Source organism: Orussus abietinus, unplaced genomic scaffold, assembly GCF_000612105.2.
Source record: "Orussus abietinus isolate OABI.00-Male unplaced genomic scaffold, Oabi_2.0 scaffold80, whole genome shotgun sequence".
NCBI lineage: Eukaryota > Metazoa > Arthropoda > Insecta > Hymenoptera > Orussidae > Orussus > Orussus abietinus.
In genome coordinates this window covers 36,084-62,793 of record NW_019394321.1, presented here as the reverse complement: position 1 = coordinate 62,793, position 26,710 = coordinate 36,084, and the positions used below count along the sequence as shown (strand labels likewise).

At 45.9% G+C, this 26,710-nt stretch overlaps 1 protein-coding gene across 3 annotated transcripts; it reads left to right on the top strand.

The window, feature by feature from the left end:
* Nucleotides 1–458: 458 nt before the first annotated feature.
* Nucleotides 459–25,791, top strand: LOC105694455 (putative fatty acyl-CoA reductase CG5065). Of its 3 annotated transcripts, none has more exons than XM_012415137.1 (6): nt 459–614; nt 19,843–20,241; nt 20,629–20,877; nt 21,027–21,376; nt 21,472–22,068; nt 22,234–25,791. In XM_012415137.1, the coding sequence occupies exons 2-6, from the start codon at nt 20,047–20,049 to the stop codon at nt 22,370–22,372; spliced, it is 1,530 nt and encodes a 509-aa protein (XP_012270560.1). In that variant the 5' UTR covers nt 459–614; nt 19,843–20,046; the 3' UTR covers nt 22,373–25,791. The 3 variants fall into 3 exon arrangements, with proteins under 3 accessions (XP_012270560.1, XP_012270561.1, XP_012270559.1); XM_012415138.1 differs by lacking the exon at nt 459–614 and adding an exon at nt 5,909–5,996; XM_012415136.1 differs by lacking the exon at nt 459–614 and adding an exon at nt 18,559–18,716.
* The last annotated feature ends 919 nt before the right edge of the window (nt 25,792–26,710 follow it).

Below are 26,710 nucleotides of genomic sequence, written 5' to 3'. Positions count from 1 at the left end.
TGTTTGGTCAAGGTTTCAAGGATGATAAATTCCTAAAATGAACGTAAACCCTCAATATTTAGGATGAACACACGTGAAAAGGCGTCTTCAATCCTTACTCTAAATGGCCGAAAATCGTTTTCCAACCCCAAAAGTAAGATACGAGCCCAAGGAATAAATAATTCAGAATATGACTCGAAAACTAATAAATAGCGAATTTCACATCAGGTTTTCAAACCTGAAAAGCAAGAACATACCGAAATTCCCGATTCCTCCCCCTGACCCCCCGGGAAAGCGAGTAGAAGCAGAGCCCTCAAGAGGGAGTTGCACAACTCAAGATGGCGGCCGCGTCACCCGTCGAGGTGGCGCGCGACCCTCCCTTCTCAGTCCGCATTCTCCTCTATGGCTACGCGTCCGTCTCTCCCCTGGTGAGATTTCTCGGTCCTCGGTTGGGAGCCCTGACGGGATTTGGCAGTTGCCCCAAGATGGCGGTCGCGGCTGGCGTGCGACGGGCACAAGCAGAAAAGTGGAAAAACCCTGTTAACTACGGAATTCTGTGTTAAACCGGAGGCGCGAGCGGGGCGCCTTGGCCGAGGAGAGCGCCCGAGAGCGCACCCCAGCGTCGTTAGGCACAGGTACGTCCGAAATCGGCGATCCGGGGAGGGTTTCCTCGGAGGCAAGCCGCGCCTTAGGGGGGCGCGAGCCCCGGCTCTCTTTGGCGAGGCCGGGTCGCCGGCCCGAGGAAGGGCCCCGAGGAGCGCGTGCCGATCGATCGCCGAGTCACGCGCCAGGACTCGCCGCCGCTCCGGGACCGGCAGACCAGCTCTCCCTCTCTCTCGCGCCCGCGCGCCCCCCGCGCGCTCCGTCTCTCTCGCTCCCACGGCGGCGGCAGTCTCCGAGCTCGCCTACGCGCCCCTAGGCGCGCGACTCCGATATTCCTGATATCCCTCGGACGAATCTACCCGTCTTCCCAGTTCGACCTCTCGCTCCCGTGGCGCCCGTAACGCGTGATCGATGCCGGCTTCGCCGAGGAAAAATCCATCCCCCGGGCACGAGAAAAGGCGAGGTTGGGTTGGATCTCCGAAGGGCGAACCGTGAATGAAGATCAGCACGGGAGTAGTCTCGAGCCGTAATCGATGCGATTTGGGAACCAGTGTTATGTAAATTATGGCTTAGGGCCAATTAAACTCTGAAAATGTGCAACCAACGTGAAACCCAGAGGTGTGCTTTCCTCCTCCGGGATGCGATTGTACGTAACCTCGAATTTTCACGGAGACCCTCTCCGCCTTGACTTTATCTCATCCGTACCATCTTAACCAATAATTCCTCCAGATTCCTACACAGCACGGAAGTGGGCCGAAATCGTGACGTTCCGTAAGAACGGTGAGGCAAATAGGCTTTATGTTATAAAATAAAACTTCTCGATAATTAAACCGGGAAAAAAGAAATAATCTGGAAAGAAATGTACAGATTTCTCGGTAAACTCGCGTGTAATCAATCCGGGGAGGTATACTCCGGGTTCCAGCTCTCTCCGATTGCTCGAAAGGTCCAAAGGTGGACGAAAAAAAAATTCTAGGAAAGATAATTACAATCTCTTAAAAGCCTTTCTACGTAAACCGGTGACGTTCTCGGTGGCGATGGCTCGATACGGACAGCTGAACGGGCGGAGGAAAGATAAGCGGGAATGGTCGATATTTTCGGAAAATCGGGGGAAAGGGAAGGAATGGGAAAAAAAGACGAAAAGCGGTTCCGCGTCCAGCCGGCCGTGCCCGAAAAGTACAATCGCACTGGAAACGGCAACCCGGGCGGCCGCCTCCCGCCTCCCGCCGCCCACCCCGCCGCCCGCCTCCGCGCTCGCCCCCTCGAATTCCGATAATTCGATAATTTTATTAAGACACCGATATATACCCCGCAGGGCTGCGACCCTCCGCCAGAAGGTGTCCGTGCGTCTTCTTTCCGCCAACCCCAACCTTCGTCCGCAAGTCTACCCCTCGAGAGATCCCCTAACCTCGCTAGGGGATCCGTTATTTTTTATCTCGAGATTAAATGACCCCTGCTAGGAAATGATAAGGAAAGGGTAAAGTATAAAAATTGAGGGAAAGTTTAAAATATCGCCAGGTATGAAAAGTAATTCCTGGATGATGGGGGGATATTTTTTAAACTTGGTGCGCAGAGCGTTGGATGTAGGACTTATTTTTTTTTAATTTCATGTTAAATGTATACTCGTATTTACAAGTGAATTGAGCTGACAAAATATTTTCTTTGGTTCGATGAATCTCTTTTTTTCCTCGGTGTGGCAATAATTTCCGGAAAGGATTCGGAGGTGTGATGAGTCCCTCCTCGAGAAAGTCCTCAGACCTCGAAGTGCGCGTCCTCTTCTTCTGCATCCCCTGCTACCCTTCGTCCCTACCCCGAGAGGCTCCTTGACTCTCCCCTGGAATTCTACGCGAATTCGTAGGGGTTCCCATGGGAGGGTGCACCTCCTCCCTGTTTTTTCCCCGCGTGGCGAAATAAGTAAAAAGGAATGCAACGTCGACGTTGAACGCGCTCACCGACGGGGTGGTTATAACGTAGCCCAACCACGTTTAACCGTTTCCTCTTTTTCGAAAAAACTGAAAACCCCAAAAAACACGCACAAATCCTGGTAAAAGGATTCATTGAAAAGCGTGGAGCATCCCCTTTCACATAAACCGATCGGAACTTCCGATCAGCTGTTCGTGAAAATTCAGGTGAAATCGGGGAATGAGAATTTAAAGAGTCAGGGGGTTTTCGAGGGATGAGGAGATTTGCGAGTTACAAAGCGGGATCCGTCTTTATCGGAAGATATTCATCCGAAGATTCATTCCTCGGCGGAAATATTGACTCCAGGGCGGATTGTGCTCCGATTTTCAGGTGACATTTATCCCCGTAGGTACACTCGGGGTCTGGGACTCCGATTGGTTAACAACGAGGTTTCCCCGCGGAATAAATTCCGCCCCGACGACGCGACGGCTCGACTTTGCGGTTTTACGCGGAATTAATTAATTCATAAACGATCTATACACACGGGGGAGGATCCAAGAGAACCTGTGTACGCGTCTTTTTTCTTTTTTCTTCACTTTTATTATCAGACCATTTTTTAATCCAGATTGGGATTTTTATTGCATTGTATAATGGAGGGCAGGGTTGATGTCTCATATCGCCTCGTTTGATCCGGTTCACATTACACGTGGTTATTCGTATTTATACCCCATCGGTCTATTTATACTGCCTCTTCGACTCCAAAATTCAGGGCCACGACCTCTCCCTCGGATTCCCCGGAAATCGGAAGCTGGCTGGACCGGAAATTGGCCGGATAGGCTCGCCTTAAGAGAATTTAAATCGCCCCTCGATCCGATATTACACCTAAACAAATAGCCCGGCGTTAATGAAACCTCCATTAGGACTCTTCCCCTCCTGCTCTTCGTACGGTGTTAAATTTAGATCTCTGTTTTCCGCCCCTTTCTCGAGTCGAACCGCGATTGCTCGGAGTTTTCGCCGGGATTTCTTGAAAAGAAAATTTATTTATCACGTTTAACGTTCTACTCTAGAGTCGCGTTTAAAAGTACAGAATTTCGGTTCTCTATAAATTTTCTATTAACGATACTCGAAATCCCTGCAAATAAATACTACGTAATCAGGTGTTAATGCTTAAAGTTATTCAGTGCATCCAGTTTGGAGGAAAGTTTTATACTTTGAACTTTTGATGTACACCACACTTTCGTAACACCTTAAGAGTGTCGTTATACGAAGATTAAGGCAATTAGTTCGCGGATTGGAAGCGGTCTCGCGTCGACCGAAATTCCGGCCTGAAAGTTACATTTTGCGCGTTAAATATACACCTAATTCCTAAATATAGTCTCGAGGAAGCCACGATGTGTACTTACATACTTACCAGGGAGTGCTACGTCCGCTTATTAATAATCCAGCGCTCGGTTCGCCGCGATTGTGGCTAAATTATTAATAAGTTGCCGCTCGTATCGTACGAGATGTTTATGCGCCTCGTTTACGCCGTTCGCGCGCCAATTAAATCGGATATCCCCCGTTTTTCTTTTTCTTTTTTTTTCCTTTATTCCGCACTTTTCTACGCAACTTTGTCGTTTGCGCGCCAATTAAATCAGATATCCCCCGTTTTTTTTTTTTCCTTTATTGCGCACTTTTCTACGCAACTTTGTCGTTTGCGCGCCAATTAAATCAGATATCCCCCGTTTTTTTGTTTTCCTTTATTGCGCACTTTTCTACGCAGACTTTCCATTCGCGCGCCAATTAAATCGGATATTCCCTGTTTTTTTTTTTTTTTTTTCCTTGCGCACTTTTCTACGCAGACTTGCCGTCGCGTTTCCGTCTGGCGATTCCGCTAGTGTTCTGAATTTCGGCCCGATAACTATTCCCGAATGCCGTCTTACAAATAGAACGTCGCTCCGTGACAATCTTCCGGTACACCATGCCAAACGCGGTGACCTACTAAATCCGGCACATTTATCTCCGTAAACTCCGCGGATTGTAGCAGCGTGACTTTTCTGAATAAGCGCGATTTTCCGCACGGCCTGAAACTCTCCTCGAATCGCATAATCGATACCTGTTACAGGTGCGGCTAGTTAATCTGGACCGGCTGATTCCGTTTGTACATTTGTTATTTTTTATTTTAAGTAATTATACCCCGAGAAGAAAAATTGTCATCGAGCCGGAGAAATATCTTGTTTCCGAATGGTACCGAGGAAACGTATTTTGTCAATTCAAGGAATAATTATTTGGAATGATTCAATGGATTTTCTTCTCGGGGTAGGGGTAAAGGGGTGTTAGAGAAAGATGTAACTTTGCTACATTTTTTATAATTAATTACAACGTTTCCTTAACAGGGTGGGACGGAGTCAGGGTTTGGTATAAAAATCTCACGAGGAGGGTGATAAATTTCCGTCATTTTTATTTATTGTCCCCAAGATGTGGAAACGCTCCGCCCGGTTCGTTAGCCGGGCGGAAATTAATTTGGGAGAAAAAAAATGTGATAAGAGGGTTTCAAAGAGGCTTAGAAGCTCCAGGGACGAAGTTTCGTCGCAGTTCGTTCGTCGGGGGCAGAAAGTATAAAGAATTCCCGGATGCTGGCCGTAAAGGGGCGTGATTAGGGGTTAAAGAGGGAAACTGCATCGCCGTACATTTTCGGAATGAAATCGCCCTCCGAGGTGATATACCGAAAGCTTCAAAGCGAGACAAAAGCGAGAGCCGGGTTTTTATGGGTCGGCCAGACAAAAGGAAAATTCCACCTCCGTTCTATTTTTCATGAATTAATCCCACAAGCACTCGTGCCCGCCACCAAGAAGGGGAGTAATAGTCATTAGTTCTGGGGCAAATTGATCCGAATAGTTTTAAGGATACCCGTTTTCCTCGACGCCCTCCAGCTACGATCGCCCCGGACGAGATTATCGGAAATGCAAAACATAAAGAAAAGTCGACCCTTTGGGGGAAATCCCCTAGCGCCGGAAAAAGTGCTCATTGGACCAGAATTTCTTTGAACGGTACCAAAGAAACGTCTCGTTAATTCGAAGAATAATTATTTCACTCGCGTGAACTGGAATAAATTCGATGCAACGTTAATTCGTTGTTGTCCCTCTTTTCCGTTTCGCCACCCTGTCCGCTTTTCCGCAAGGGTGAGAAAAAAGTTCCGAGAGAGCGTTTTGCGGTCCTGAGGGATTCGTTTTTCTCGCAGGTTTCGACCCGACGAGGGGGAGAGACGCTCTCTCGGGCTAAGTCCGTGGCAGAGTGTGAGAGAGAGACATGGAGGGGCATCATCGGATTCTATTAGATGGTACAAGGGTCTCGAGGTTGGGCCTGACACGCTCAGTGGACGGTCGTCAGATTCACGAGCTCTCCGTCCACGGAACCGGTGCGCTCCTTGCTCGAGAATACCTTCGACCGGCGATTTCTGTCATTTCTTCGGGACAGTGATCGAACTCGAAGTCGCTCTCCCCGATCTTGAACTTGAGAATACCGCAACACTTTCGGTAAGCGGAGAACTGGACTATGTCCGAATTTTCAAAATAATTATCTCGCAACCAATATTTTCGACCGGCGACTTTTGTGATTTCTTCAAGAAAGTGATCGTACTTGAAATCCCTCCTCTCTAAACTCGAACCCGAGAGAGCACCGCAACACTTTCGGTAAGCCGAAAACTCAATTACAACCGAATTTTCAAAATAATTACTGCAACCATTATTTTCCTGAAATTTTTTCAACCCAGTGATTTTTTCATAGACGTGATCGAACTCGAACTCGAAGTCCTCGCGGCATTTCCAAAAATCGTGATTAAATTTTTAATTCTCGAAATTATTTGACGATCTACATAGAAGACCCTATCTATGTAAAGTAGAGGCGGGCGATAAGGGAAATGGGGATGAAAAATCGATTTCGATCGTAACGATCGAATATTTATTTCGCTGGATAATCGAATCGGATTTTTTGACTCGATCGAGCGAGCCAAAGAAAGTCTCGGCTGCCAAATTACTGCATCGATTGCGCTCTCAAATTTCATGTCAATGCTGTCAATTCTGTCAATCTGGGCCTCTCGTCGTAACTCCGTTTTCCGAAGACAAACCTTTCGAATGCTCATAGTTCCATTAAACGAAATCGAGCTCTCGTTTTCCCGGTGATCGCGATTCGCTTCCGATGTCGCGCCGTAAACAAAAAAAAAAAAAGAAGAAGAGAAAAAGGAAGGAACAAACAAAAACACTTCCAGGAGGGAATTGGGTTTCGTTTCCGGCTAAACTCCGAAAGGACGTCGGCTGGCCCTTGGTCGCTTTGATTATTAAAATTGGCAAAATAAAGAGAGCCGAGCACGAGTTCCCCACGATGGGCATTTAAAGCCGACACCGACCCTGCCCACACGGAAATTCCTCGCAATTTCGGGGCAGCCCACACATCGTGGAGTTGCCGAGGATGTAACGACTAGTTCTAAGCTAAATTGGCCGCGAAAGCGGTTTTCTGGAAAGTGCTCTCGTTACTATTGAATTCCCGATTCTCGCCGTGTTTTTCACGGTACATAAAATTTCTTTCATCGGAATCCTAATTTTAAATCGCGCGCGCGGCGAGCTTTACACATTTTTATTTTACGAATCACCGATTTACGAAGGGTTACCGGGAACCGATTGAAATCGGTAAAAATGAAAAGTACGCGTATAATGATTAGTTCGAAAGGAAATTAGGTCTTTCGTGGGACTCGAATGCGGGGAGCTTGGGCAAAAAAGAAATTTAAGTCACGCGCGCACCTACTTCGTCGTCCTCGCAAGGCACGACCAGGAATTCGTCATCGGGTTCTTTCGCGAGTCCCTCGGCCTGAATTCTCATGCTAATATTCGCAGTGTCAACCTGACCCGAATTTCCTCGTCAGGAAGGGGAAGTAACAGTGATTTTACCGACGATCGCTGTCAATGGACACGTCCGCGGCCTCCGATTTCGCCCCGACATGGATCTATTGGGTCGAGGCCCAAGTTCGTGCAACATCCGCGAGGAAATTCGAGGCCGAGGATTTCTTCACTTTCCAGGATGTAACACCTAGTGGGAGTACCTTACTCCGCCCACGGAAATGCTTTCGAGCACCTTCGCGTACTCGCACGTGATAACGAGACCTCGTGATAAGTCGGTCTACTCGGTCGGCCGACTGATAAGCGAACTCCGAACCACTCGAAATAATTGAGTCACGACGATGATCGCGACCCGATGTCTCGAATTCATGTATTCATGTCTACAGATATTTTTTCTGTCAAATCCAACGAAAACGTTCGTCCGTGCTCCCAGACGCGGCAGTAATTAGTCCACCAGACAAGGAGGAAATTTCATTGAACAATTAACGTCCACGTGCTAACTCGTGTTTAGGTTACCTCTGCTTCGTCTTTGATCTTCCGAGCTCTTTGCCGATTGGGAGAAAAATATTTGCGAGGGTCAAACAGCGGAAAGATTTGATTTTTCGGCCCGGGCGGGCATCGTTAAAAAGACTGTTCTTCCAATTTCTCTAGGTGCAGATTCGATCCAATCGACTTTGTCGGTGTAACGATAATCGCATTACGATGTTCCCCTCGTAGGACATACCCGGTCAATGAAACTCGCCCGCTGTCCGGATAATCTCGTTGCACCGCGAGTGACGAGCTTATTCAAAGTTTGTCCGAGTCTTGGGGAATTAATCGACGAGGTAGAACGAACCGCTCCTACCAATCGCCAAGGTTCACCTAGATTCGCTAATGGCACTCGCAATGTTAGTTACGCGTACCGAGGAGCACGGTGCGCGAGCTAGTACCGCGATTACACGAGACACATAGGTACACCCACGATTATTCTTCTCGCTTCACTTTTCAGGTATTTCGCGGATACCCCTTATTTCATCTTCCATTCAATTTCAAGACCAAGCGGTGAATTTCGTTTTAAATGAGTATTTATCATTAACGGGGCAATGTGCAATGTTTTCCTGCAATTATTAATGTCACCTCACTTCCGATAAAATTAACCTTTGGCACTCCGTTGGCTCTACTGCGAAGACATCCGTCATAACGTTACGAAACTCGCGGGACGCTAAAAGTTAATAAGTAATTTCTTTGTTTACCTTAAATCCCGTTTCACGAGTCCATTGATAAGAAATTCATTTCGTGGGAAATAATTTGATTATTGATTATTTTATCACTAACTACCGGGACGCTGCAACCAGTACCGCGATCACAGAACGCATTGATCCTCGATTACTCCTTTCGCTCCACTTTCGAGGTATCCGACAGATAATCTCTCTTTTCCTCTTGAATCTAGTCTCACGACTCAACGAAAGTAAATTCACTTAATTGAAATAAATTTAGTATCGATAAACATATCACCATTAATTACATCTCGCCTCCAATTTTGAAATATTTGACAAACGATCATTCTTTCTATTTCACTAGTAAATTTTCTCCTTTGACAATATTTCCCCTAACAAGGAGCATTCTGCATTGACAACTAACGTTAATTTGATCACACGAGAAAATGTTTAGAATCGCGAGAAATATATTTGGTATCGCGTGAAAAAATATTTCGTATCAATTTATTCATTTCGTCCATTATTTGGTATCAGGTTATATATTTCGTGTTAGTGAAGTAAAGGTTAAGACGTTAAAATCGGAATATCTTCTAGGTCGCAACCGATCGGATGTCGTAGGAGATTCCGGTAGCGGTATGCCATTTTTTCCCGTCTCTCGTGAAAGGCGGAGTACCGGTACCCGGTGCTCGTATTCTTGGCGCAGTTCCTCGCCGCCGGTAACGATTTTCCTCGGGCCAACCTCGGGATATTCGGAAGTCAACGGCCGGTTGGCACGGTTTGCCGCGGTTATTAACATCGACATCCTTCCACTGTCCTTCCGAGTCACTTTTGCCGACCAGTCGAGGTGGGATCTAACCGGTGTTGTCCCCGTGGAAACGATTCGGTCCGCCGTTCGCTGACAATGACCTCCTCTGCTCTCCCTTCCCGAGGAGGCCCGACTTTCGCACGGCATCCGCCTTTACCTCCACCCGATGCCCCCTTAATTTCATTTTCTCAGTCGTAGACGATCCTATTTTGTCGACATTTTTTTTAGAAATTCTTCCGCGACGAAATAAAAAATAAAAGATAAGTCACTCCCTACGGAAAACGAGGAGGCCCGACTTTCGCACGGCATCCGCCTTTACCTTCACCCGATGCCCCCTTAATTTCATTTTCTCAGTCGTAGGCAATCCTATTTTATCGACATTTTTTTTAAAAATGCTTCCGCGACGAAATAAAAAATAAAAGATAAGTCACACCCTGCGGAAAACTCGCTCCGAAGATTCGTATTAGAATTCCGAGCTTTGACGATGTCGATAAGACGGGCATAAACCCCAGGCCATTTTCTACGTGACGTCCTGTGGTGCGGAGGGGTATTTATAGTCTTGGACCAACGCACCATGATGAATCCGAGTGTGTGTCGGATGAACCCCCTGGGTGCAGTTTCGCGAAAAGGAAAGTGGATCTTCCGGCATGGGGCCCTCGCTCTCTGGTGCACTTTCTTCCCCGAAACAATGCTCGACGAGACGCGTCGACGTTTCTCATCAATTTTGCGAACCCTCGAGTACCACAAATTCTCGGGCAAATTTGCAAACCATCGGAGCTCCGATAAGTATCTGTCGTATCGCCTTAAGCGCGGAATTACCTCCGAGAAGATTCGTTGGATGGAACGTCTTCCCGCGGTCTTCCGGGACAACAAAATAATTATATGGAATTCTTGGGGGCGAAAGAATCCAGTGGCACTACCTACCTGGCCTGGAAATGCTAAGTGCCTGTCTGGAAAAAAAAGAAAAACGACAATGTTGACTCGCGTTTGTGGGTCAATGCTTCGAGGGCGATCGAGTCGGTTTTACTTTCCAACAAATAAGTACTAATAATTCCTACTTATTAGCGGGTGGAAACGCTGCCGACCCCAAGGCTTGGTGCTCGCATCGGGTGTTGTAAAATTGAGTCGTAAAGCCGGGAGTTTACGGGGAACGGGAAAAAACTGCACGTAAAGAAGGGTCGCTCGATCGCCCCGAGAACTTCCCGGGAATTGTTTAAAAGGAATCTGCAAATTGTTTGAAAGAAGCAGGAGTACTTGCGAAAGGATCGAGTGCTTGCCTGGAATGCGTCCAGGGTCGTCACACCTTGGGCCTTTCGGTTCTGCTTTGAAATAATTGATAAAAAATAGAAACGCATTCGTGACGTAAACTCCTTCGAATCTATCCTGAAATTTCAATGTAAATGACCGACTTCGCAAGTCGTGCCGCATCTTGAGGTGATCGGTCCATCAGCTGATACGTGATAAGGCACCCGTCTTTAGGCATGGAGTGTTCCTCTTTATCGCTTGTTTTTTTTATTCACTAACAACGTTATCGCCCTGTCCCTCTCGTTACGTATACGAGGTTCTTAATGAAATCAGCTGATATTTGTTATGGGTCACCATCAGTGGACTCCGGAGCGTTCCTCTTAATTTCTCGTTTTCGTTATTTACTCCTTCTTGTGAATTACATCCCGCTACCTCTCTCACGATTGCATGGTTTCTTGATGACGACACCAGAAGAGGTGATTCGACGAGTGACGTCACGTCCGCGTGGGGATATAGTCGTCTCGCGATCGAGTGGGTAGCGCGAGTAATCGCTGGATGTTGCAGTACGCCGTGAAGAGTGAGCAACACCGATCCCGTGGTGACTTAGGATTGTTTATCGGTTTTTATAATACCAGGGTAATAATTCAATAATCAAGGTGGAGGTTCGATATTTTATTTCATTTGTTTCGGCGAGGTATCGGGGGGTGGCCGTTGCTCCACCCCCACCCGCGGAACAATCATTCGGTTCATTTAAACAAAATCGTTTGACCGCATTTGGTTAATTTCAGGAAAGGTCTCGGTTGAGTAAATCGAATTTTAGTTCACTTTGTTTCGGTCATCTAAATTGGTTTGGTTAAACTTTTTCACGTTTTCTTCCTAGTTTTCTTTAGAGATCTTTAAGGTTAAAAAAGTAAAACGTATGGTTTCGATTTCTCACTTTATTATTTTAAGGGGTGAAGCACTCGACTGGATGCAATGCGTCGGAGTTAAACATTCGGCGGTTTTTGAGCGAAGACTATTTATTTAATTTTACCCCACGGTTGCTTCAAAGAAAGAACTCATTCGAGAGAGAAAATCTGAAAAATCTCTATTTGTCCTCGCGGATGCCGATTTCGTGCCTACGTCCCGGTCAACTCCATAAACGATCGCACGACGTGGGGCATATTGAGCCTAAGTGGGTAAGAAAAGAGTTAACAAATCGTTAAACGCTCCTCTCCGCGTAGCTACGTGAAGTACCTCCGAAGGAGTATCGCGTGCGATCAATTATGCAGAGGTGAAGTCGCGTTTTCGCCTTCGGTCATGGAGGGCATAACTCTCCTTTTTTATATCGAGGTCCATATTAACATAAACAGCGATTAACACCGTAAACTTATCCATTCTTCCGAGTCGTCATGGTGGATGTATCCAGCGGATCGCCGACCGCTCCCTGACCTTCCGCACCGTCGCGCACCTGTCACTTTCTTCGTGAAAAAAGAAAATCCCTTATTTGTGCCCATAATTATGAAAGTGGTCTAAGTCATATATTTCTTGTTTCGAAATTACATTGAATTAATTTCGTTTGAAATAATATGGCGTGAAATAACTGATAAACTCATTTTTTTTTTTAATTTTGACTTAGACCACTTTCATAATTATGGGCACATTTGTCCGCAAAATTGAAGACAACTTTACCCAATATCGTTTAATACAGCTGCGCCGAGTAAAAAATGTCATTAAACCGAGTATCGGTTCGATACATTTTTTCAATATTAATAAGATCGTCGGTGTCGCAGGCATTTAAATGAATCTTTTTTTATCGTCGTCGATGAGTTTTTTTTTTTTTTCGACGGGTTTCACTTCACCTTAACGAGTCCCTGGACGTCCCTTCGGGTGCATTCGTAGGGGAAAGGGGGAAAATCGCGTGCGGTCAATTATGCGGAGGTAAAGTCGCGTTTGCGCCTTACGTGACTACGACGGATACGTAACTGCTCCCCTGCGTCGATCCGCGCTGCGGCCGACGTGCGGACAACCTGCGGCCGACCTGACGCGGGTACGACGGAAGCCGCAACCCCGTCTAGGCCGTTCCTTTTCTCGAGGGCGGTTTTTTTTACAACCGCCTTATCCTACGTCGCCTTTTCGCCGATAAAAAAGAAAAGAAAACGGTAATTGCAGAAAGTCCCGATATCGTATGTTTCAATTAGGTTTAATTTAAATTGCAAATGTACCCTCCGATGAATTCGTCGGTGTGTTAAATCATTCACGGTTATTTTTACCCTGCGGCGCGTATGTCTTACTTTTGTATATTTCTGAGGATGAATTTCTGGAAAGTGGATCTCCATTTGTCTCTTTAAAAGTCGCTCTAGCTTTACCGTTTAGGTAAACGCGTCCTGGGGGAAAGACTGGGAATCCGAGTCGAGGATTTCTCGGGATTGCCCTACTGAAGGTACAAGCGATATTAATTCGCGCACCTTATGCATGGCTTCCTCTCCGTAGACTGATCTGGGTCTGGGAGATTCACAGTCTTCGAAGTCGTACGACGTGGCGGGAATACATTTCTCGCGTGCGGTGCGCTCGAGAAAATCTGGTACTTGTTGCGTGCGCCACTTGTATAAAACTTTGAATAAAGGGGGGAAAAAAAATGCACGTGCTAATTTCCAAATTATTCGGTTCACCCAGTTTGGGGAGAAGTTTCGTAAGTATTTTAACGTTTTGATACATGTAATGTGTAGAATCACCTTTTCGTATCACCTTAATGGCGTCGTGGCGACGCGTCGACATTTTTCCTACTTTCGAGGATCAAGTACATCCTCGAATTGCCCCGGAGTACATGCACTTGCACGTGTACATGCCTATGTATGGAGGCCGATTGCAGGGAATCGAAGTTTACAAGAAGGACTCTCGGGGAACTCTTCCTGGACTTTTGCGAGGAACCTCCACTCTTTCGTTTTTTCCCGACCAGTCCGCTCGCCTTTGAGGCAATCCGGCCTGACTTCTCGTTTTTCGCGACAATTTATCCCTCGGTATCTTCATCCGAGTCCTGAAACACGGAATGATTACTCTCTCTCTCTCGGATCTCGAGTGCTCTCCGAATGGCCGCGACTCGAGGAAGCCCTCGAAGACCGCATCTCGAATCCCATCCGTGTGCACCGATTGTCCCGATTTCTGTCGATTTTTAAAAAAGACCGTCAGAATGCGCGGACTCGATAAGAAACTCTAGCCAGTCGCCAATCGAGTTACACTATCATTAAAGGTGATGCGAAAGTGGCATGTAAGGTATTTCATGAAACTCAGGGAACGTATGAACTGACCCCGTCATGCGAAATTTAATTCTTAATTAGGCCACCACGTGGACAAGTTTCAAGTAACAAGTAGACAAGTAAAGCAACCCCTCGGGTGCCTCTTATAAAGAGCACGTGCTCTTTAGAGATCGAAAATCGAGACGCTCCCGACGCTCGTCCATCGACGAGCAATTGTCATGCAAACCCTTGCCTTCCGTAGAGATCAAGTGCTACCGCGATAATACCGGAATTAAACTTGCAGGAGGAACAGGTTACGGTTTGTCCGCCGCAATGGGCCTGCCGATAAACCCTAACCTCCCTCGGAGGATCCTCTTCCTGGCCCCGTGCCCGGAGTTTCGATCGGCTCCTAGTTCGTGATGTGGGTTTCGAATCTCCAATCAATTAGATATTCCCGGGCCTGGCATGCAGGGCCAACTCCAGGGGGGGCTGAAATTCCTGAAATCGCCTCTAATGGACTCCGAAATCCGGAGAGATCTTGGGAGCCCTGTGCACTTCGAGCCACCAGCACTTCGCCGCATCGAGGCGACACGAAAGTGATGTATATAAAGCTGGAATTGCCACTTTAGCACAATTCAATAAAATTTGTTGCAAAATTTATTGCCAATTCATTGCTATTTTATTGCACAAGAGAAAAATTTTTTGCTCCTATACTTTTCCGAAAAATGGTGGCGATGTCAGCTTTATATAAAGCTAACACTGTCACAATAAAAAACAATTATTAAGTAAATGTTCATCGATGAATTATATATCAGAATTTATTGCTAATTAATTGCTCGCGGAAAAACCAAATTTCAATTTTTTTTGCTCACCTCTAAAGGGGCGAATCGCAACCCCTAGTGATGATGGCGGGACAGAAACATGAAAAATATGGAAGAATCGAACTATTTCTTCACGTGGAAATTAATTGCTCCGAGAAGAACCAATATCTTTGTAAAAATACAATTTTCAAACCTACATTAATTAGCGATTAATTTCCACGTGAAGAAATAGTTCGATTCTCCCATGTTTTTCATCTTTCTGTCCTGCGATCAGCACAAGGGTTGGCGATTCACCCCTTTAGGGGTGAGAAAAAAAAATTGAAATTTGGTTTCTCTGCTAGCAATTAATTAGCAATAAATTCTTGCATATAATTCGTCGATGAACATTTACTTAATAATTGTTTTTTATTGTGGCAGTGCTAGCTCTATATAAAGCTGACATCGCCACCATTTTTCGGAAAAGTATAGGAGCAAGAAATTTTTCTCTGGTGCAATAAAATAGCAATGAATTAGCAATAAATTTTACAACAAATTTTATTGAATTGTGGTAAAGTGGCAATTCCAGCTTTATATACACGCGATATACACGTCTCGCTTATGAAACTTGTCTCCGAATCGTTTGACACATCGCAACGTGACGCGATCACTGGATTTCTCCTTACGCGATGGGTAGATATCCACCTCTTATGATAGATAAAAAATATATATATGCATTCCCTCCCGGGGCGACGCCTTGGCACTCTCGAGACGTAGCCACATAGGCGAAGGCCGGCTTCCAAGGAAGTCGAGTCGTCGCATAACGGGTTTTCGTGTAACGGGGTCGGTTCCTCCTCTTCCTCCGTGACCGCGAGGCCAGGACGCTGACCCAGAATCTACCGGGAATCCGTTTCTCTCCCCTGGCCGATCTTATTCCCGTTCCCAGGCCTCGACGCCCGGCGCTCAGCTGACTCCTTGTTAACGCCATATTCGTAGGAGGAAGCGAGAGGCCCCGGAATGCACCGCGTAACGATCCAGGAATCCGACGATGATTCCCTCCTGTCCTTCGCGGGATTTATTCGCGTTTATTAATTGCGGGAAACGCGCTGAAATATTGGAAATTAAGTCGGCGATAAGAGGTTGCGACGGTCGGCCTCTCCGGAATTTCTCTCGTTGACAGTAGCCAGAAAATTCAATTATGCGATGCAATGGGCCGAGAAAAAAGAAATATTACCTTGAATGGTCCCCGGAAGAAATTTATTATTTTGGTGAAATCGTTATCCTTTAAATTAAAAAAATATTTCTTTGGTTCGGTGACATCTTTTTTCTCAGGATGGTTGGACGGAAATTGGAAATTTCATATTTCCCCGAGGAAGATTCCGGTAAACTTTCAGGAAGGGTTGAGAATTTTTCGGTCATTTCCGTCGTCTCTTCGGTGTCTGGTTGGGGTCGATTTATACATTAGACGTTGAATCGTCGGTTTAAAGATTATTGTCACGAGCGGGAGCATTGTCATTCCCATCGTGCCCGCCGTTACCGTACTTCCGTTTGTCGTAATACCGCACAATGGTCGCCATTGGTAGCCTCATTACCCTTACCCGGTTCCGATAATTCCACCTATTTATCCTCGATTGTGTCCTTTGGCTCGTATCAATTTCCGCGGAACGAGCGGCTTTTTCTTTTTTCTCTTTTTTTTTTTTTCTCTCAACTCGCCTCGCCCCTTCATTGCGAAGGGTGAGAGTTCGATCGGGTTCAATCGGGCGATTATTCCCCGATCGACGATCCGTCCCCCGTGGACTTTCCTCGGAGTTAAGAAAAAATAAAATCTCCACCCTTAGTCCTAAAGAAAATTAAAAACGAAACATCCAAGTCAGAGAGAATCGCTACGAATTATTAACCTAACTTCACAGTTAAAAAAAAAATGTTTCTTACCTATCCCAGCCTAGAACCAAGAACAGATATTTTTTTTGAAAAATCAAATATCACGAGCATCGGGTGCTTTAGAGCCTCACGTGCTAAAATTCCAAATTATTCGGTGCACCCAGTTTGAAAAGCCAAAAATAATATCAATGTAAATTAGACCGGATAATTTATTTTTCTTAGGAAATTCAAATTTGAGTTGGGCGATCAGCTGTGCCCACCCCCTCGGTAGGCCGAATTACGAAGTTACGGCCAGGCCGTATTTCCCGATTACTTTCGTCATTTCCGGCGATCGTTCGACTCGTATCAATTTTCCGGGAGCGACAGCGTCATTTCCGGTCATACCGTGGAATATATCCGCGATCGAAGCCCCCTTTCCTCCGTTCTCTCCGGCGATTCTGCGAAGGATGATATTGGTCCCTGCTTGGGCGGCAATACCCATCGAGCCGTAAGCCTCGAGAGCACCTAGAACTTCCAATGGTAGGCGGGGGTGCGTTATAAATAAAAGGGTCTTTGGTCTGCATTAATTTAAAGCCGACCTGCCGGTCAGCTCATCACCGATGACCGGAAGAGAAAGATCTCCGGGTTCCTTTCAATCCCTGATCTCATTTTAGGGGAGAGTCCTTCGACCCCAGTTTCCAATAAAAGCATCTCACCTGTTCTTATCACTTATCCGATACCTGACAAGAAAATCGGCATGACTTAAATCACCGATATGAACGACATAAACTGTCATAAAAATCAAATCAGTCGTATTTTTAGTACCGTAATATTAAATAATGGTCCCTTGGATACTTATAATATATCACTTGTAGATATTAAAGTAACTCTCAATCGTGATTACACGATAAAGAGGTGGAGTTTACTCGCGGTAATTTCCCTCTCGTCGACGGAGAAAACCGACTCCGAGTCGAGTTCACTTTCTGTATCGAAGCAAGAGATACAGGAGAGATTATTCCTCGGTGGGAGGGAAATTGCGGCCCGATTAAAATTAATGGGCTTAATTTGGAGGTAATGTCCTCGGGAGGATCGAACGATTCCCGGTAATCGCCCCGTTGCGTATTTAATCCGCAATCCGCGGATCGTTGAATGATCGGTCCCGTTTCGAGTTCCCACGCTGAGAGAAAAAATTCACCGAACCGTGGAAATACTTTCTTAATACAAGGAATAATTATTCGACGCGAATAAACTGAAATAAATTGTCGCATTCCGAAGAACTGTGAATTTCCTTCTTTTTTTTCGTGTGCGGATTTCCGTAGACGTTGATCGGCCGAAAACTGAGCGCTTCCTTTCGAAACCTTTGAGTGGTGGTTACGCAAGTTTCTAGACATTGCTTTTGACAGCTCGTTAAAGTTCTACGTCTTGTCGAGTGCTCGTGAGAAAAACGGCCGGACTTCCATCGGGTTTGTACTTATACAGTAGACTTTCGCGGCCCTGGCACCGATCGTTTCGCGCAGTTTTTAATTTTCCGAGTACTCATCGGACAAAAGGCGCCGGGTTGGCTTTTCCCTCCTTTCTTTCCGGCTGATTTCTCGCTTTTCTGCCTTCCCTTGGAGACTCGCCTTTCCGAAAACGCCGCCGCCGATTGCGACTCGGTGGAGGATCCCTAATTGATAAGGCACTGTTATTAGAGGCGCTTAATTAAATCGGCGGATAAAAAATTACCACCTGCGAAAACATCGAAAAAAGATACCTGGAATACTATGATTCACTATTTGAGATAGATAAGATCGCTGATTAATAATAGAATAATAAAATGATGTCAGAGTAATTCGTTGAAATCGACGCGACCTTTGGTCCCACTTTTTTACTTATTAACTCCTTTGCGATTGCCTTAATCGAATCTCTAAAATCTAATTTCGAGATGATATCTCAAACACTCGTTACGCTCGCTGTATCGACGAATCGTTGTCGGAACATTTACACGGAATGATAACGAGTGATAACGATCGAGGCGTGTTACCTCATTGCAGTGACATCGTGCTCGACACCTTATGATAATGTCTCAGTTATTATATCGTCCATGTATCTAATTGTTAACAAACTCGTCCTCGCGGGGATAAACTGTGATATATATAGTATAAAATTTTATTCGTTAGTCCATTTCGATGTTTAGTATAAAAATATGGATAATGTCAGTGCGCTCCTCTCTACGTGGAATGCCTAATAAAATCATCGAGTGTACCGTAAGTAATCGACATTTCCATATGCAAATCCGGCCTGAATAGACAAGACTTTTGTGAGCGGGGTCAATGGATCAGCCGACTTTTAACTCTTTTGAAGACCAGTTTTTTTTTTTTTTTTTTGGGTCGCAAATTCCATTTTCCGTCTTCAAATAATTTCAAGGATTCCTTAACAAAGTGAACCTCCGGTATGTAAATCCACCGGCGACTCGAAAGGTCCATTCGGGGATTTACAAATGAATGAGCGGCTTAGAAAATTAATTCGACGATTGAGTAATTCATTTATCACTCCGAGCCTTGACAAGCTGGTAAACGTCGGCACGTCTGGAAACGTGATTTCCCAACAAAGGGTTAATGCCACGGCATAAAAAAATCATGAGTGTAAAGCCGATGTATAGTTCGGGAGTGGAGCTCGATGTTTAAGGTGTCTACACACGTACCGATAAATCGCACTTTACGTTCATTCACCGTTCCCGGGAACGTTATTAGTGCTGCATTGAAACCTTGGCTGCATAGAGTGATCTCATCGGTTATTTTAAGCCGTAAGACGGCTTATACCTCGCATTAATTATCATACTAATAAGACAGTCGCGATGTAACCATTTCTAGTTTACTCCACCCTGGCGTGCGCGAGCCAATTTGTAATTATAGCGGGGGCTTTCAGGATTCAAAATGACTTCCAGATAAAATTACCCCGTACGTATCTGGTGTACTGAGCATTGAACTCGTCGGCTCGCGATACGAGAGCGCAGAAGTGCACAGTCGGTGGTCCAATTATCAGTTACGCTCGTTAAAATGCATTATGATCGCAATTACGAAGACAACTCGTAGAAATTAAACCGAGATCTCTGGAGTCGTTTTTCTTCCCCCCACTTTATCCTCTTAGATACCGAAATAAAATCAACACGCAGAAAAATCATTTGTTCGTAACAAAAAAAAAATGAATACTGAGTAAATATTAATTTCTATAAAAAAAAGGAAATCTTTCCAACATCGATGGCGAATGAGACGAACGGTGTCGCTCAAACGTTTTTGTGGATTTTTATGAATCGGGTTTACCTCAGGGTGGAGTGAACTAAAATCGATTGCGTATCTTATCGGCGTGATGTTTTTGATAATTTCCTTTCAGAAAAAGGACGGACTCTCCTGCGAAATGAGCTGGGGAGCGTTCGTCAGGGTGCAGGGAAAATCAAGGAAAGGCCAAACCGTGACAAAGCACTCGACAAATAGCGAAGGACTCCTTCTTTGAGAATCCCTTCGCAGGTTATCGTCAACCTCTGCTCTCTTCAGCTTCGACCGGCTGCACCATTCTACGTTGACGTAATTTCAAAACATGGCCACGATGACAGTTAAAGACTTCTACCGGGACAAGTCTATCTTCATCACCGGAGGCACAGGATTCATGGGCAAAGTCCTGGTCGAGAAACTGCTCAGGTCCTGCCCCGGAATCAAAAACATTTATTTATTAATGAGGCCAAAGAGAGGACAAGACGTGCAGCAGAGGTTACGGGAACTCCTTAACGCTCCGGTAAGACTAATAAATATTCACGAAATTTATGCACCTAAAAAACAAAATTGTCATAAGATTATAAATGTTGAGCCTCAAACGTGAATTTCGTATACTGGGAATTTCTTACTAAAATGATCTCGTAACGTCGTGGTACCGTTTTTGACAATTGTGCAGGAGACTTAATAGTTCAATCAGTTACAACGTGGTATACATTTCGCCCGGGGATATGTTATGGAATAACAATATTTTTTCTAATATTGCATCTCCTTTCCCAGCGAGGTTCTGACGTTGATAATGAAGCCATCGTGTGGGGCCTCCCTCCGAGTTTCTTTTTATCCCGCTCTCAGGAACTTCTTAAATGGACCCCTTAGAGCTTAGATAACGCGAATGTATTCTTTTCAACAGCTGTTCGAGAAGTTGAGACGCGATTGTCCCGACGAGTTACTGAAAATTGTACCTGTAGCCGGTGACGTGACGGAGCCGGAGCTGGGCATTTCGGAGGCCGACCAGGGAATGCTGATTCGCTGCGTCTCCGTCGTCTTTCATTCGGCCGCGACCGTAAAATTTGACGAAGCGTTGAAATTGTCCGTAACCATCAACATGCTGGGAACTAAACGCCTCGTCCAGCTGTGCCATCGCATGCAAAACCTCGAGGTAAGGACGAGGATCACGCAACGGATGCGTCCCAAGATTTACATAATGATCTTTTCACTTACGCGCGGAGTACACCTTTTGCGCCACTTTCCTCATCCTTCGAAGAGTTATTAAATAAATATCTGATACGAGCCCTTGTCGGACCGCAGGTCCTGATCCACGTTTCCACGGCTTATTGTAACTGCGATCGCACAGACGTCGGGGAGGAAATTTACCAAGTACCGCAGGACCCTGAGCAGGTAATTGCCTGTACAAAGTGGATGGACGACTCCCTGGTCGAAGAACTAACGCCCAAGTTGATCGCTGGTCGTCCAAACACATACACGTTTACCAAAGCCTTAGCAGAAAGGATGCTTTTAAGAGAGAGCGGTTCTTTACCGGTAGCTATCGTAAGACCTTCCATCGTGTTATCATCCTTGAAAGAACCAGTCGCAGGATGGGTGGACAATTGGAACGGTCCGACCGGCATCATCGTGGCTGCCGGGAAGGGTTTCTTTAGGTAAACTTGCCCCCGAAGTTCCGCGTCGATATCCATCAGGAATCGGAAGTTTGGATACGTTGATCGATTATTAACGATGGCTTTCCGATTTTTAGGACAATGTTGTGCCACGAGGACAAAGTCGCCGACCTGGTCCCGGTGGACATAGTAATCAATTTGATGATCTGCGCGGCGTGGAGGACCGCCACCCACCGGACCGACAGCATCACGGTATACAACTGCTGCACCGGGATGCAGAACCCGATAACGTGGCAGAAGTTCGTCGACCTGTCGTTCAAGTACAGCCGGATGTACCCGGCGAACAACGCGATCTGGTACCCCGGAGGACGTTGCCGGAGCTCGGCGTTCCTGAACCGAGTCTGCGTCACCTTCCAGCACATGTTGCCGGCCTACCTGGTGGATTTCCTAGCTCGACTGAGAGGCTCTCAGCCCTTCATGGTGCGCATCCAAGGCAAGCTGGACAAGGCGGCTCGGTGTCTGGAATACTTCAGCACCCAGCAGTGGAACTTCAGGGACGACAACGTCAGGAGGCTGGGCGAACAGCTGAGCCCCGAAGACCGGCAGACCTTCATGTTCGACGTCAAGCAGATCGACTGGCCGTCTTACCTGGAGAACTACATTCTAGGGATCCGACAGTTCATCCTGAAGGAGAACCCGGAGACACTGCCAATCGCTCGTTCACACATTACAAAGTGAGTTGCCCCCGTTAAGGTGATACGAAAGGCTCGTTTTATATTTATAAAACTATTCTCCGAGTCGTTTGAAAATTCAACACCTTTTCGTATCACCTTAAGAAACTCGGTACATCGTTAGGAATTATTATTTGAGTTTATTTAACCCGTCGGTCGTTCTTTTAGATTATATTGGCTGCACAGAGCGGTCCAGTTCGGGACGTTGCTGATAGTCCTGCGGATCCTGCTGCGCAGCTCATTGACGCGCTCGGCGTGGTTCTTCCTCCTGTCAATCGTGCTGCGCCTCTGTCGCATGATTGTTTGACGGCTGAGAGCCAGAGAAGAGACCGAGTCCGATGAACGTAACGAGAAGCGAACGCCGACCTCGGAGCATAATTTAAAGGTGCGAATTGCCCTTCGACCTTGTCGCTCAGCCTCCCCGACGATAACGCGCTATCTGCACTCCCATAAGTTGGCCTTTTCAATGTTTGTATTCGTTCGTAAATATTAGCAGCGGCTAGGGGTGTGACGCGATTCCTTCAAGATTGTCGGCTACCGGACGAAGTGGAACGCGCCCAGCTGCGCGGGTCTGCATTCTGTATACCCTTTACCCAACCCGTGGAATTGCATCGAGACTTTTGCTACCGCGATCGTACGTACCCGTTGGACGGCGCACTGCTAGGCGCTTCGGGAACAAGCCAATGGTGGGAGCAAAATTGGTCCTGGTCTTATGGTCGTGGTCTTGGTCTCGTAAAACGTGCAAACCTGGACCAGGACTTGGTCTCGCACGGTTGGGACTTGGTCTTGCAAAAAGTGCAAGCTTGTAAAGCCAAGGCCTGATTTTGTACGGTCGAATCTTGGTCTTAGCCTTGCATGTACGACCAAGATCAATTTTGCCAATCGCTGCAAGCCGATCACGCATCTGCAACGGATTTCGAGGCTGTCCCTGATCTTCGATTTTGACTTTAAACTATTAAGCGGATCAAGTTGACCGTGGCTCTTAGTATCGAGGCGCGATCGGAGGAGTTTCAAAGACAACTCCTCAGGTCGTCGGATCGACATCTTAGTTTCTCCCTATTCCGCCAGATCGATCTCGAGAACTAGCCGAAACGTTTGCACGTCGACATTCGGAAACCATCTATTAACTGGGAGAATTGTATTGAACTACCCAAAGGAACGATTCTTCTAATTCCTGCTCGCACCATCAAAGGAAAAATGCCGATCCGTGGCATGTGCTTAACTCTGACGGCGAAAATCATTAGGTCCACGATCACCTGCACGCATTCGGGAATTTTAGCCATCAGTATCAAAGGATTACCCCTTACCAAGTCCTACGTTTCTTTAATGGATTTTTGTTAACGAATGAGACTTCGTGCTACTCGAAGTACCGAGCTCGGAAAACGAGAAACTAACATCGTCTATGAATTCGCAAACGAAGTTGGGGAGCTCCTCGAGGTCGATCCTCGTTCTTCAGGGCCGGACTCGAAGTCGAGCCGATACGTGGGCTGGTTCACGTTCCTAAAACGTGTCCTTGCTTAGAATTTTCCCTAGAAACCGACGGATAAAAAGGTGATACGATTCGGGAACCCAAAGCGAGCGCATGTTGGGGTCTCGTAGGCTTCACATTGAAGTCGTTCCGCGATGAGTGAATTTACCTCGCCTTCCATTTCCCTGAACCGTTTCCTCTGTTTGTCGTCTGTTTCCATGGACGAGTTTAAGCCGGGGCTGTTCTCGAATGCCGTTTGGAATAAGTACCTCACAGCCAAATGGACTTGGCGAGTCGAATTACAGAACGCCTCGGTTACGATGTAGGTCGTTGGTCGTCGCACGCCTGCAACACGTGGGCATCAGGATACTCGGCAGAGTTTCGCGCCAACTACATTGAAACGCATGCGCGATACAATTATCGGTACTTTGCACAACGTCAACTTGTGATATTAATACCTCCTACCGTTCGATCGTTAGGGAGACGTCGAATCGCTGCTTTTACCGACCCGGCTTGAAAAAAGGCGACTTTTTCCTGGCAATTAAGGCGGGACGAAAGTATCCCCTTATGAAATGTTTCTCCAAACTGGACCCACCAAATCGTTTCAAGTTTAACCACGTGGACGTGGAGACTCTAAGGGAAGTCCCGACATCTATGATATTTAAACTTTTTAAATATATTCTGCTTTCGGGATGTCAATCGGTTCCTTAAGTCGACTCGAAAAATCCGGGAGAAACTAAGGTGTCGATAAAAAGTCGAACCCCCTTAGCCCTCTAGCTACGACGGACTTAAAGAAGCTACATCACCTGTACGGACAGCTCGAGTGGGAATATTATGTATATTAATACGATATTCACGTTGCTTCAAATCCGTAGTAAAAAGGGGGTCCACTATGGTTTCGCTTTGTAAAAATGAAACCACTATGCGTAGGAGCGTTTCGTTAAAAAAGCGTAACTATAGTGGCTTAGCTATTTCGTAGCTAAAAGGTCGAAGAAAATGGTTCCTCGGGAACTCGGTAAATGGACGCAGTGGATTTCCGTAGACGAAGCTTGCATAGTGCCTGAATCCTCGTACACCGAGTTTACAAGGAACGCGAGGAAAGGGAAAACTCGGTAGAGGTTTGCACCAAATACATGAAATTCAGGGGAGAGGTAAGGCAGGTCGGGGTCGGTCGGTAAAACAGCGCTCCGTCGTCGCCGTAGCGAAAGACGCATTCGGCGTGGACGCGGAACGCACGCGCGGACAGTCGCGGGTCCGCACCTCGCACGTGCGCTCGGAAGTCTGTTTTTTGTTTCCGTCCTAACCTTACTTTATCTTTCTCCCTTTCGTTATTTTTCGGGGACCGTTTATGCTCTATTCTTAATTCTTACTCGATCCTAATTCCGAGCAACGAGACTTACACCCCTCTACAGCTTATACGGTTCGTTGCATAACCTCCAAACTGCTCCAAATTAAAACGAAATGGTGGAAATGAAAATCGTTCGATTTTTCTATTTTTATCTACATCTTAAATTTAAGCACTTTAAAACATTTTAATTTGTAATTGTTTTTTAGTTCTTATTTCATCAACGCACATGGGTCTTCCCAGACGGTCACCCATCCGAGTACTGACCACACCCAATGTTGCCTATCTTCGGTAATCGAACTATTTTTTTTTTTTTAATTTTATTTAACTTATGACTGAAACATGAATCCATACAAGTTTTTAATAAACCAAAGAGTACATTTTACTTAAATCGTTACACGTGGCCCGCGCTACCCTAAAGTTTGGAAATAAATTAAAAACTAGGAACTTTTATAGAATTAGAGGGGAAATTAGGGTTAAGATAAGGGAAGCATAAACGGTCGCTGTGAACAATTGAAGTTAGGACGGAAGCGTAAACCTGACTTCGTACGTGTCTCTGGTCGACGTATACCGGAAGTCCTGCTTTTTGCATCGTCGGTATCTGACATTCTTTTTACTTTTACTCCGTGATGTAAGATACCTAGTTAGATATTTTATTACGTCCAAGTTATACAGAACCCGCGGCGCGTCCCGCGTTCGTTAAGAACGCGCCGAGACGCGCCCTAGAGTAACTTTATTAGCGGAAAACGAGAAACCATCTCCGAGCCGAATCTGGGATGCGATTCTCTAGAAGTTGTTAGACACGTCGTCGGGATTACGCGAAAGCCTTAGCACGTTAAGTACTTAGCCGAAAGTAATTGCGTGTCAGTCCGCCTCGGGGAGTAATCCAAACTCGTACGGGGCACCGAATAAGTATATATATATATATATATACATACACAAATATATATGTACCGCTCCAGTGAAAATATCTCTACGTATCTTACATACTACGAGGGATGGAGGCTTATCGTTACTTTGACCACTACCGCTGTGTCGGGCTCCTCTCGTTACATGCACTTGTAATAAGTGCCACGTTACCACCTGATTTAAGTCATACCGATACGTAAGTTAAAGGGTAGCCATGCTTCTAGGAGAGTGAATGGGTTTATGTATTTATTTAATTTATACGATAGCGTGTTTGCGAGCATCCGTCGGGGACGGAACTTCTCTTTTTATGAATCAACTCGCTGCTCGGATCCTGAATTAATGTATTGAAATATTGGAACGTATCGAAATTTTCTCTGTTGGGGAAAAAAAAAAAAAGAAATGTTTGAAGTGACAGGGCATGGGGAAAAAAAATGAATAACATGAGGAATATCGTTATCGTGTAAACTTTTTTGCACCCTGCGTCTTACCAATTGTATTAGAATCGAGACCTCGGGTAGTGAATCCGGGTGGAATAAATAAAGTTTAGGAACGTCTCGCTGAAGTGAGTAAGCCTCAGCGAATGAATTTAATTTAACTTAGCGACTTGGTGATGAAATCCACTGAAGTGTTCATCCTTGGTAAATGGTTCGATTATCGGTCTCTTGTCCTGTTTAAAAACAACGGCATGGCAGTAGTGGTCAGAAGCAATCGCCGGTGCCCATCCCTGCCCACTACAATTAATGGCTGTATCGTAACATTGTTTTAATTTTGAAGGCATTGGCAACTTAGTTGTTACAACGTATTGTCAGCGCAGGGGGTTCTTCATCTGTTATGTAATTTTTAGTTGATACGGAGTAAGATGCGAGACCGTCAGTCGTAACTAAGGAGCGAGAGAAAGAGAGTTAGTTGAAGAAATAGTTGTA

Coding starts and splice junctions, on each gene's coding strand:
- LOC105694455 (XM_012415137.1), top strand. CDS start 20,047: ATGGCCACGATGACAGTTAAAGACTTCTACCGGGACAAGTCTATCTTC. Junction 21,377..21,471: donor GCCGGGAAGGGTTTCTTTAG/GTAAACTTGCCC, acceptor TCCGATTTTTAG/GACAATGTTGTGCCACGAGG. Junction 22,069..22,233: donor GCTCGTTCACACATTACAAA/GTGAGTTGCCCC, acceptor TCGTTCTTTTAG/ATTATATTGGCTGCACAGAG.